At 43.4% G+C, this 13,814-nt stretch overlaps 1 protein-coding gene across 1 annotated transcript in view; it reads right to left on the bottom strand.

Annotated features, from left to right (window-relative positions):
- LOC148033661 (SIN-like family protein) overlaps nucleotides 1-13,814 on the bottom strand; it is an 87,692-nt gene that overhangs the window by 55,363 nt on the left and 18,515 nt on the right. The window contains exons 5-6 of the mRNA XM_087681577.1: nucleotides 1,175-1,357; nucleotides 256-342 (exon numbers count right to left, since the gene is read on the bottom strand). Coding sequence (XP_087537703.1) covers nucleotides 256-342; nucleotides 1,175-1,357 — 270 coding nt within the window. The remainder of the gene's footprint in view (nucleotides 1-255; nucleotides 343-1,174; nucleotides 1,358-13,814) is intronic.

Genomic DNA, 13,814 nt, shown 5'->3' with positions numbered 1-13,814 from the left:
TTATCTACACGAAAATGAGAATTTAATTGATAAATAACGTAAACAGCTTTAAAATCAACAGCAGAGGCACACAAAGATTTTCATAAGCCAGCCTTATTGGACGCCACACTCATAAAAAATAGTAGTATGAACTTCATTTTCAGACTTCAAGAATTGAAGAAAACATGTACACAATTAAGTCTAAATACACATATCCACTTGCTTCAAACATCCTTGTCATCAAAAAACAACAATCAAGTTGACTAGGTCATCTACCTCTGCTTCATCAAGCTGCCTCAGGTATGCATGAGATTGGAGCCTCATCTGTTCTTGGCGCTCAGTCTCTTGTTTTTTCACCTCGACCTGCACACAAAGAAGAACCACTAGCAATGCTTCAATAAAAGCTTAGTAAAGATTCTCCTATTCTTATGCAATACAGAAGCTGATTTGCTAAGATAATTAAATGCAGCAGCACACCAAAAATGAAATAGGGAGACTGTACCAAGTACATATAAGCATGCACAGCCCTTTGGAGCACTAGAGATGAGATTGAAGAGGCTGGGGAGATTAATGGCAACCAATAAACCATTGGTACAAATGCATGCACAGAGGCCCAAATAATGAGTTATTTTTTATGATTAAAAGTGAACTGTGTAACACACTGCTGCCTCCTTTTGGGAGGATTAAAACATAACTGTGTACCAAACTGCTGCCCATTTTTATTTGAGGCATGGACCGGCAGGGGCTGCCATATCATTAAATGCTTCATGGACACGCATCAGTCATGGCCCCATTGCTCACAAGACAAGTCTGATGAATCATTTCCCTGGGCTATGCATGAGCATGCATGATCATAATGTGTTCATTAGCTTCAATCCCGTGCTGATAGCAAGTCTCAAGAAAAGAACAGTACTTCAATATGTAGAGTCCAACTCTTTAGTCCAACTCTAAAGAGTTGGATCAAAGAGTTGAAACTGACATTAGAGGTGCACACCCCCCGCCCCGGGGTTCCAACCCTCCAACCAACGAAAGATGTGGGAAACAAATCAAAACTGATGGAAAATTTGGACCATGAGAAGATAGAGGTAGCTTTTTGGATACAGCACAGCAATGATTGTCCAGATATGTTCGCCTTTAAAGCTAAAAACAAGTGTGTATCTTTAAAGGTACAAACAGTGATCTATCATGTGTGTACCTTTAACGCCACAAGTTGTGGTTTCTCATCCTGCTCTTCTTCACTTTCATCACCAGCATCAGCCATCTCTTCATCTTTATCATCTATCATTTTCTTGGATTGTTTTTTTCTGATGTCAGCTTCATCTAAATACTTCAAAGATGGCCTCAATTGAACAACTGCATGCAATGGTGTAAGATGCAACTGCACCAAAACAAAAGATGAAAATTCAAACGGTGACCATGCATAGAAGTTACCTTGCAAAGAACCTAAAGCTTAGTAAACTAGTTATAACACAACCAGCTAGGATAACCTGAAAAATGACAATCAAGGAAGAAACAGTAATAATGAAGAAGAAGAAAACCCTTAGTTGGATGCCAAAAATTTTTAGATAAGCGAACTTGGGCTTTCTTAGGAGCGCTATCAAGTTGTTCAATAGCCACCCTCCACTTGACCGTTTGAGTAAAGTCATGTGAAGTGTACCAAATACTGTATGCTAAACTCCATCATGAAATTAGCTTTTGCACATTAGAGAGGTCTTTGATGAACTGCAAAAATTTCCTGAAACTCTGAGGAGGCATTTAGGAACCACTTGCACTATCTGAGACTTTAACCACATGGGCTCTTACCAACCCCTCTTTGAAGCAAATTTTGAGTGTCTTAAAAAGGTCCCACGCATATCAACACCAGCTAGACTGTGACCCACTGTCTGTAGTGCCTACCAACCCTTCCTTGAAGCAAATTTGGAACATCTTAAAAGCTTTAGGTCCCACAGTTATCAACACTGGCTAGATTGTGACCCACCCCACTTAACGTACAGCAGTTTACAGCACAGCCCATGTAAGTAACCAGAAATAATGTACATGTTTTGGTATAAACACGGGGTCCTCAAAGACATCTGCAAGCTTCACATACCAGGTAAAAGCCTTAAATCCATCCTCATGTTTTGACTTCCAGATGCAGCTGGATCGACAACAGCCTTCTACCTTCCCACCACCACGTCAAATTCATGGCTATGAGTAGATGCATGTTCCTTGTGTTAAGAGTTCTAGACTCAACTGGATCCAACCATAGCCTCCTTCCTCCCCACCACCATCTCAAACTTGCATAGCAGTACTGAAAAGGCTAATAGCTCCTTGACAAGGAGGGAGCCTTAAAAATCTAGCAAATTGATCGAGCTCCATCCTTAATCAAAAAGGAGGTGACAATTATGTATAAAGCATTAGCCAATAGACAATGGCAACTCAATATTTTTTTTCCAGACCCCTCACCTTAAAAGAAAACTAAATGCAAGAACAAACGGTCATATTCAACCCACAAAGACAAAGGAGAAATGAACATGTAAAATGAATTAATTGACCAACTGATACAACTTACTGGCCAAATAACTGATCTGTAGTATACAACTGACTCTATAAATAGACAATAGTGGGACATCACTTGATGGTGCAAATGTGCACAATACATGAAAGATAATGGGGCACTGGGAAAAAAGATGGGACATGTTCCAGACCCCTCACCTTAAAGAAAACTAAATGCAAGAACAAACAGTCATATTCAACCCACAAAGATAAAGGAGAAATGAACATCTACAATAAATTAACTGACCAACTGATACAACTTACTGGCTAAATAACCGATCTGTAATATACAACCGAATCTATAAACAGACAATAGCGGGACATCACTTGATGGTGCAAATGCACACAATACATGTAAGATAATGGGGCACTGGGACAAAAGACAGGACATGCTCAAACTCCAGCTGGATGCTATCTCAAAAACCCCTCTCAGCAACATTTTGCAGATGACGAAGGTGAGGAAACCCAAGTGAAGCTGAAGATATGTCTAGAAATAGAAAAGTGAATCGGGGATAAGAAAAATAAATCCCCTTTCAATGCCATGGAGAAAGGTAAGCACCCCGCTCTCCAACAAGTGTGGTATTATGTATAAGTGAGCAACCATTAACTCCGTATAAACGAAACTCAATACTAAGGATGACCAGATGGCCTTGAGGACAAAAGTTCATTTGAGAAGATCTGTAAGACCAGTCGACCATGCCTTCAAGTGTCATGAAATCATACTGACATGGGACAAATTTTGGGGACAATGACAGAAACAGGGTTGAGAAAGAAATTGCTGTTTCAACAGTAGAGTCAAGACATCACAACTTGGTGCAACCCATTCTTTCTCCTCCTACCTTTGCCCTCCCTGTCAGCACCTGTCTCTTTAGCACCTATCGCCTGCCTATCGCATCTCACTTGCCTCTAGTCTGCCCATCACCTATCACATCCCACTTGCCTCTAGTCTGCCCATCACCTATCACATCCCACTTGCCTCTAGTCTGCTTGCTTCACACTGCTACTGCCACTTGTTCCACCACCTGACACCTGCTGCTGCCACCTGAGCCGTACAACCACTCAGCATTACAATCTGCTTGCCTGTCCCAGTTTGCCCCCAGCAATTTGTGCTCACTACCCATCCTGCTGTAGTCTCTCTCCAGCCTCATCTCCCTTCTCAATCTCTCAATGATTGCTCAACTTTCTGCTCACCTACAGTAGCCAGCTACCAAGCCTCTCCTGTGTACTCTACACATTGTGTCCATACTCCACATGGCTTCTTTGAAAGCACCCTGTTGTGCCAAAGGGGGAGGTAGACACTCTGACACATGGTCATAGTGGGACAAGGTAAAAGCCAAACACCCATTAAGCGGAGGTGGATTGCATGCTTATTTATGCAAGCTATGTCCTTATCAGCATACAAGTAGCACAAACAAACTAAGAAGAGCTCATTTATTGCCTGAGCCAAAATTGGAGGTGCAATTTTATTTTGCCCCAATGTCATGCTAGAGAAGAGGAGGGAGCTTCTAGAACATGTTGTTGAGTAACCACTTCTTCAGTTTACACACTTCATTTAGGGTTTCACACTAACAGCCCCAAAAAGGGCTGGTGCCCACATCTTGGTCACTTTTTCAGTGGGCACCCACACAGTGGTGCGCCATACTAGATAGTTTATGCCTATAAATAGGCAATCGCTTCATTCATTCTCACCACTCTTTAGTCATTCTTCACCCCTCTTCCTTCATCATTAAACACCCTTCCCTTCTCTCACCAACCCCTTCCACTGCCCTCACACCCCTTCACGAGGACATTGTGGTTCCTGGCTCATGGCTGCCTTCATCTTACCTCTTCTCTGCCTCAGGCGCCCTATTTTATCATCAGGTCTTGCATTTTGGAGCTCCCCTCTATTTGGTGTCAACATTCACACATGGGCGTCAGCTTTCTCTCTCTCAAGGCACTATCACCACCTGCATTTGGCTGTTTGGACTCTCCCTTTGCCCCACATTAGTTCCTAGGGTCTAGCAATAGCATTCCTCCACCTAGCGTCGGTCTCCATCTCTTGGAGACTGCATCTGCCTTATGTTTTGCACAGAGGAGGTCCCTACATTTTGCGTTTGCCATCATAAAGCAGCGTCTACCATCTAGCAACCTTTCCTGCAAAGGCATCAACTTTCTACAATTTGCATTTTCAATATTCTAGGCACATGTACTTGCGTTTGCATCCCGGCTCACTAACAAACATTTGAGGACTGCAATTTGCTCTCTCCACAACTGGTGATCACCTTCTTCATCGCCAATGACATCAGAGGAATGTGGTTCGCTCCCTCAACGACTATCCTTTGCCTTCCAATGATTATTTCAATAGCTCATTGCCCATAGAATTGTGTTTCACTCCCTTCACTATGCAGATTCACACAGATGCTACAGCATGATTCAAATAGGACAGTGCAATTATATTTTGAGCTTCCACTCCACTATATCAACTTTTCTTCTCATAGCATGATTCAAGCCCTACTGTCTCTCTAGTCTCTTTGTCATTTTTTCTACCATGGTATCAGAGCCAGAGGTGCTCAATTAGCCACAAAGATCCTCTATATCGAAGAAGGCAAAGATAGGTTGCAGATTCAGCATCATCTACTAACTTTCCTCTTCATTTCCATTGCATCACCATGAGATAGAGATACCCTTCTCTTTCTCTTCCACCCACCCTCCCTTGTAGAGGTTGACATTCTAGTGCTATGACTTCTCCACAAGCAAATGGACAAACCATCGGATGCTTCTCTTCCGCCCACCGATGCTTCCCAACATGGACCTTTGCTCCCTATAGCACCAGAGTATATGTGTCTACCCCTAAGCACTCATGCCACCTCTCCCTTTTGGGCTACCAAGTTTCTTATGCACCGACTCTGAAGGTTTTATGCTCAAGTCAACAAGACGCATCCAATGTGCACTAAGCCCTTTTGAGCCACATGAGGATCAATTGGTACCCCGACCTCCTTGAGACCACCACAATGGGCTATAGAGGTTGCTTCGACTTCTTTTAGGGTTTCAGGAATGCCACCTCAACAACCCACGGTTCTGCAATCCACTCCACCAAAAGAGAGTGATTGTTGGATACCTCCCGAGTCCCCCCGGTTGAGACCACCGCAATGCGCTATAGAGGCTGCTTCAACTTCTTTTAGGGTTTCAGGAATGCCACCTCGACAACCCACGGTTCTGCAATCCACTCCACCAAAAGAGAGTGATTGTTGGATACCTCCCAAGTCCCCCCGGTAGTTTCCTCTGTCGCAAGACAATGGTTGTTTAACACCTTCCATTACTTTAGCTCTGCAATCCGCTCCACTAAGAGACAACGACTATTGCCCACCCTTGGCTCAGCATAAACGTCGCCTTTCCCCACCCTCAACTACTCAAGTTCGAGAGGCCACCTTTGGGAGTTCTTCAACATCTTCAATACTCCAAATACCTTCTTCGACATGACTGGCGGGTCACAACACTCCCTTCGTCATCAAATGATTCGAAGTCCATGATCCACAAGTTATTTGATTCCCTCTCTCTCATAGAGGGGAATATACTCTCTTTGCCCTCAATGAAGGCTTCTAATTGTTCGACTTCTAAGGGGGGCCCTATACCTCCACCCTTGGGGGGCACCTACTCATCATGAAGTTTGTCACCCACCATTTACTCTTTGGGGATGCTTGTCCTCGAGCAATCATTTCTCCTACTGATATCCATGATCTTCAGGGACCGCCTAGATCACAGCCTTCGAGGTTCAACCACAGCTTGGTAGCGAGGCCTTCGGGTTCCTTCAAACATGGAGTTGCGGCACTAGTGGCTTCTCTTCCTAGGTGGAGCCAAGTTCTACAATTCATCCAATCTATTGCTCCTTACAAGTTATCTTTCAAGTGGCAACCTTGGATCTCCAAGATCCTCTCCATCTTCATCGTCTCTCTCTTCGCTCCTCTTTCTTCATCCTTTTTGGGCCTAAGAGAGGGTGTTGAGAAACCACTTCTTCAGTTTACACACTTCATTTAGGGTTGTGCACTGACAGCCCCAAAAAGGGTTAGTGTTCACATTTTGGTCACTTTTTCAATGGGCGCCCATACAGTGGTGTGCCACCCTAGACAGCTTATGCCTATAAATAGGCAATCACTTCATTCACTCTCACCAGTCTTCAATCATTCTTCACCCCTCTTCCATCATTATCAGACACCCTTGATTTCTCTCAACAAACCCTTCCACTACCCTCACACATCTTCGGGAGGAAATCGCGATTCCTGGCTCATGGTTGCCTTCATCATTCCTCTTCTCTACCTCACGTGCCCTATTTCATCATTAGCTTTTGTGTTTTGGAGCTCCCCTCTATCTAGCACCAACATTAACACATGGGCGTCAGCTTTCTCTCTCTCAAGGCACTGTCAACACCTGCATTTGGCTTTTTGGGCACTTTCCCTTTCCCTCATGTTAGTTCCTAGATGTTGGCGCCAGCATTCCTCCATCTGGCATCAATCTCCATCTACCTTGTGTTTTGTGTTGGATTTTACTCATGCCTATGCTCACACAAGAGTGACAGTGATTCACACACAAGACACTAGGGCACTTTTTACTCTCCGTAAGAGAGGGTTTTTCCCCCAATCACATTATTCTTCATCTATGTATTTATGTTACACACTTTGGTCACTTATAACATATTACACACATCTATATGTGAACACACTTTAAGTCATTTACACAATCCTAAAGTCTAAGGGCTGTGCTTTGTACTTTGTACCTTACTTTTCAATCAATCTGGTGTAGAGATGTGACCACACACATACACACACTCTCTCTCTACTATCGGGCATACTTATTCTGAAGCTGAGCTACTGCTCTCCATCACCAATAAGTGGTATCAGAGCCACCTCAGCCAGCCTGCATCTTCCTTGACCGCCACACTACAGATGTCTGCAGTTGGCACCCAGCCTCACCTGCCAACTCAACCAGGTTGCTGCCTTGTAGCTACGCCACCCTATCTACACCAACTACCACCCTATGCCTGGCGCCACCAGCAGATCCACCAGCTCAGTGTCCGTCCGCCCGCCTACAGCAACTACGCCCGCTAGTAGCAGCTCCGCCTACCAATTCTGGACAGCTCTGCCAGTGTTTCCGACAACTCCACCCTGCCACGTCAGCATCCGTACGGCTTGTCGTCTTCAATTTCCACAGACATATTTATTATTTTATTCAGAGTATTAGAGCCAAAGAAAAGGGCTTTTGCAAGGAAAGGTTAATTTCTGCTTGAGCAAGTGCTTCAGTGCACCAACTGCAAAAATTCACAAGCATTTGGATCAGCAAATTTAAGGCTCTTGTGCTCTTGACAGGCATTGGCATATGTATTGAGGTTTCAGTCTAAATTGACTAAAATCTTGCACATTGAATGGTCAAATTTTAGGTCTTTTGTGTTTTTAGTGCTAATAAGCACTCTTATTGCTTTGAGCAGTGTGTTGCTTGCTGAAATCTGAAAAATTTCAGCACATTGAGGCAGTAGTGGCCAAGTGTGACACGATTTAGTTGATTACAGCTTGGCATTTGCTGTAATTTTTGGAGATTTGTAGATTTCCAAGTCAAGCCAGCTTTTGTTATCGCTCTTGTGCATTTAGAAGAGTGACATTTATCATGGCAAATGAAGGATAGAGTGATGTCTTTATTTATGTATCAAAAGAGGATAGATTGGATACCAACAACTATTCTTTGTGGTCCTTCATGATGAAGAATGTGCTTGTTGCAAAAAAAATTTGGGATTATGTTAGTGGGAAAGAAATACATCCTAGTGATTTCACTTAATATGTGATTATTTCCATTCAAAAGTAGTGTATTCTCTTGTGTTTCTTGTTCTATTGATGGATTCTATGAAGATGTTGAAGATTATGGTTGATTCTATCAAATCCGTGGGAGATATCTACTATGATATTGTGTGAAGATTTGTTCTTTTCCTTGTTGTGGTTCTCAAAAGAATGAAACAAAAGCTTGTTGATGTTACAAGATAGATTTTCTTGCGGTAGAAACCCCTTTCCCTTAGTGTTCCTCTTGGGGCTCCAAAGGACCAAATGTCTCTGCATTGTAGTAGGCATTTAGGGTTTTATTGAATATTTAAAGGGGTGGAAGTACGAGTTAGCCCGGTTCCACCTCTTCAACGCCGCACTACATTAGAATAAATGGAATTGGTGATCCCTAGGAAAGTATGTGCTCCAGAAGGATTGCGTCCATGGGGTTTCCCTCAAATGGGAGTGGGCATATAAAGGTATTGGGTGGGTTCATTTGCATCTTTGCCATGCTATCATCCACAAATAGTGTTGTTGTTGGGCTAAAGTGCAGCCAATCAATGTCATCAAAACATTTCATGAAAAGGGGATTTGTGTAGCTCCTTTCGACAGAAGTTCTTGTGGGAGTTGCTTTGACCTTGTCTATATTGGAATACAAAGGTTGGTGCTTGCTTTGACAACTTCACACATTCACTTCTAACCAATTGGAGCAGCTTACTTAAGTTTTCTTCCTTCATGGAGCTCTAGATGGCAATGTCAAAAAATGTGGATATTTCCTTCAAAAACTCTGAGTCCTTACTTTAGCCCAGTTCTTATGCTCTAAGACTCCATTTTGGAAAGGGAGTTGATAGAGGTCCAATTTGGTTATAAACCAGGAGCACCCAAGCACAAAAATAGGTGAAAGCATTAGACTCGTACTTGAGAAAGTACACCCACATGTATCTAGAGAAATCATCCACTATCGAAAAGAAGTAAAATGTGCCATTTAAGGCAGTAGGGGGTGACGAGCCACAAAGATCAACGTGAATTTGTATCCAAGATTTCCTAAGTGATAATGCCAGAGACACTTAGTGCTCGAAGGTTCATGTGTAGTGGCTAAAGCTCGGAAGCGATGGAACTCCAAGTTCTCGATTGTTGGCATGGTAAGAAAGTGCAACTATTGCCCACTCCTGAACTTCCTATAGATTCTTCTATTGAGCTAAAAATGAATTAGCTTTACTAAAACAGCCCCAAAACATGCTTAATTAATAAAGCAACCTTGTTTGTTTAAAAGAAATGCGTTCCTAGAGAGTGTCTGTGTCCCATAAGCACAAAACCACTTGGGAGGGCCCAAACTTTCTATAAACAAGTATGCTGCCCTCCATTCAGCCCTTAATCTCGTTTTTGCAGGTTTCAGGTGTTTTCGACTTGCTGCCCACACCCCTTTCGCAGAGGACATCACAGTCTCAGCTGTCCCTTACTGTCATCTACAATCTGGCGCCTGTTTCCAGCCTTCCACCTGTAGTTTGCAATTGTTTACAATAGAGTAATTGTTGCTGATCACTCTCCATTCAAAAACTAATCTTGTTTTTGAAGGTTTCAGGTGTTTTCAGCTTGATGTCCACACCCCTCTCGCGGAGGACATCATAGTCTCAGTTGTTCCTTCTATAATCTACAGTCTGGCGCCTGTTTCCAGCCCTCCACCTACCATTTTCTGCTTTTTCCAACCAAGCAACTACTGCTGACCACCTGCACAGCTGTCATACAGCCTGCCACATCAGCATACTGCTGCGTTTGCAGGCCCCAGCTGCCGCCAACACAATTTTCTCTCTCCTGTCTGCTGTCACCATCATTTTCTCTCTCCTCACCGCTGCATTTGACAGTTTTCTCTCCTTAACCTGTCGCAGCACATTTTCTCTCCACTCCTTGTGTTTGCTGTTTTCTCTCTTCTGCAGCCTACGTTTTTAGTCTTTCTCTCTCCTGCACTGTCTTTTGCATCAGATCCAGCCTTCCTTGGCTGCCTTTGCTGGTGTTCGACATCCGGAGGCTGCCTTGTTGCGATTCGGGATCTATTCGAAGTATAACACTCTCTCCAGCTCATTACCCCTACCCTGATCCTTGAGATACAAGAGTTCGAGGCTCAATATTCATTCAATGCGTAGTGTGTTTACTGCATGAGCATTGTATATTTAGTAGTCATATAATTTCATTTGTTCACTGTGTTCATTGTCTCTGAGTCACCCTAACCCTAACTGTGTTCTTTTATCAGTCTGTGCTTTGTCGTACGATTGTTATTTATGTTTCTATGTTAGGGTATGTCTTTACATGGTATCAGAACCTCGTAGTCTTTGAGAAACCGCCTTTGATCTGAAAGCTCTTTACAAAAGCAAGAACAACAATAGGTTCAAATGACTTCGAACACAACAACATCAATTCGGTCTTCAAAACCAACTATGCCGAGAACCGAGCGAGAGTGGGCAGATCAGCTTGCTCCACAAAGTTCCGACATGATAGAAGACACTTCTAACCACACAGAAGAAAAGCTATACAAGTTGTCCACTGAAGAATATCATGTGATCATGGCTTTTAGACAAAAGAAGATTGAGGAGCTCGATCAAAGGATTGCCCTTCAAGAGAAGCTACTCAATGAAGGTATGCATGAATTTCTCTCTTCAAATGTTGCGCATAAATCTAATGATATTGTAGGGTTGTCAAGACTTCCATCAAGGATGGGTCCCCCCTGTTGGAGAAAGAGATCCGGAGTATGTTCCATTCTTTCATTCTCTTCCGTCCACTCTAATGTAAGGTACTTTAGATTTGTCTTTTATTCCTTCTTCTTTTACTTCTTCTACTTTGCAGTATACTGGTAGAAATCATGAGGAAGAAAGAGTACAGTCCGTTGACTATCCAAAAGGTCCTCTTGAGAACCAATTCTTGTGTATTAACACATGTCGTGGGGATTATAAGAAATAGCCAAGTGTCTCTTCTTCTACCCTTCTTTCTTTTCAGTTTACTTCTCAAAATCTGAATGAATTTGGTGTTCCTATTTCTACATTACATGGTGCATCATCTTTATCATCATTTCATTTTCAATCATTAAATGATAAAAATGAACAAAATGCATATGCACCTTTCACACCACAAATTCAAAACCCACCCATCCCACCACATTCTTCCGCTCCTTCTACACTTTCATTTACACCATTTACATTCCCTTTTCACACACCTTATGTTGCACATCACATCGCACCGGGGGGCTATGGAAACATAGGCACCACCTTTAAAGACCTCATCCTTTCCTCAGCCGGGTGGTGTTTCGTCTTCTTCTCACACGCTTTCAGGATCGTTGCACCCTGGGTATTCCCCCCAATCTCTCCCAAGTGTGGATCAATTTGGTACCACAGCTTGCCTCCATGGCATTACCTAGTGGACCTTCTGGTCATTCTGTTGTGCCCCAGCCAAACTTTGGACACGGCTTTCATGTCCCAATGCCTCCACCTCTATCGGCGCCTTATGGAAACATTTATGTTCCAGTGCCTCCGCCTCAATCGGCACTCATTAGACACTCACAGCCTAATTCTGCCTACCCACCTCTTCTTCTTCCTCCTTTCTATCAGCCACCTCCACTACCACCCTCTTACCCTCCCCATACATCTTACCCCACTTTTTCGACACCTCATGGTTCTACCTTATCTTCAGCCAAGCATGCATCCAATGACAAGACTCGTTTCAATAGGTCAAACTTTACCACTTGGTCGAATCTTCTAAGACATGTCCTTGACTCACATAACCTATGGGATCTTGTGCAGGGGTTAGAACCCCAACCCAACCCCACACTTGTTTCATATGAGGTCGTCCGCTCATGGAAGGCTAGGAATGCCTCCGTTATTATCGAGCTGATGCAGGGCTTATTGCCTGAGTTTCATTCTTAGCTTTAGCATTTTGACCTAGCGTTAGAGCAATGGGCACACTTGACAATCAGATCACATTGGTTCTAAACAAACTCCCCAAGAAATTCTCCAATTTTGTGGAAAGTATAGTTTCCAAGCCCACCATACCTACTTTCTATGAATTTGAATGTTAGTTGTTGCGTTATGCACAGTTGTTTGATCAATTTCATATGAATACTACCTCAAAGAAGGCTCTTATTACTCATTCTCATAAGGGGCAACAAGGAAAGGGTAAACAAAATCAAACTTCCACTCAAAAACAAAATCAATCCGAGGATTCACAAGGAAACTCCCAATCACAACTCAAAACCGAGTAACAGAATGTATCTAAAAAGAATAGATATTGTCAACATTGTCAAAAGGCTGGCCATTTTGACGACGAGCATCAATCAAAGGCAAGAGGCACAACACAAAAACCTAAGTCTCAAACCCCCGCCCCTCAGTCGAGCAATCCCCAGCAAGGGAAGCAAGGTGATGGCAAGGGGCAATTTAAAGATCAGACTCATACTGCCACCGCTCAACCATCTCACTCAACAACGTTCTCAACTCCAAAGGGCTTGTCTGACTCGTCTGCAAAGGCCCACATCGTCTCCGTAGAGACATCAGATGCGAATCTCGTTCATATCTGTGGGTTGTCTCCCGACAAAATTACCGCAAAGGCCCACTTATCACAGTCGAGCACTTCAACTCCTATTTGGACTGTGGACAGTGGACCTACCCATCATGACTCCTATAGAGGACATCTTTCGTACCTAATTCCCTGAAGCCAAGCAGGTCCGCGTAGGAAACAACTCCTCGGTCAAGATTCAAGCTCAAGGTTGCATCAATTTTTCCCCTGACCAGGGTCTGAATCTGGCTTCACTGGACAATATATATTATGTCCCTCAGCTTGGGATAAACTTGTTATCTATTCAGTAGCTTTGCCACTTGGGGCAAGCAGTTTTCTTTACAGCGACCACAATCAAGGTCCTTGACTCTCAAACTGGTTTAGTGATTGCTCACGGTGAGGCACAGCCTAATGGCCTATACCATATGACACTTTCTGACCAAGCCGACAACCGAGGGCTCCGTGTTCCATAGCTTCCAAGAATTTGCCACATCTCGTGAACCTACAAACAATGAGAATCTTTGGTATTTTCGCTTAGGGCATCTTGGTTATAACTCTCTTTATGAGTTGTCACACCATGCGCTGGTTGAGGGCCTTCCATGCCTAAAGCTAGCTTGAGATGTCTGTAAAGCATGTCAACTCGAAACGCAACACCGTACCCCATTCCTTCAGCAGTCTACACATCTTGCTGAGGTGCCTCTTAGATTGATTCATGTTGATCTTTATGGGCCGACATCCACTTCTGCCTTGAACGGTGTGTTGTACTTCTTTTGATATAGTGGATAATCATTCTACATACATGTGGGTGTACTTCCTCAAGCATAAGTCAAATGCTTTCACATATTTTCCTGCTTGGGTGCGACCGGTTCATAACCACACTTGACGTCGTGTTGGTTGCATAAGGAGTGATACAAATGGTGAGTTTATCTCCCACGAGTTTTTTGAGTTTCTATAGCAGCATGGCATCTCTCGTCAACTCACCTC

Source organism: Lygodium microphyllum, chromosome 7 (genome assembly GCF_053477565.2).
Source record: "Lygodium microphyllum isolate KBCC chromosome 7, Lygodium_microphyllum_v1.1.10, whole genome shotgun sequence".
Classification (NCBI taxonomy): Eukaryota; Viridiplantae; Streptophyta; class Polypodiopsida; order Schizaeales; family Lygodiaceae; genus Lygodium; species Lygodium microphyllum.
The sequence above is the reverse complement of the archived record's forward strand: the minus strand, read 5'-3'. Positions and strand labels throughout refer to the sequence as shown.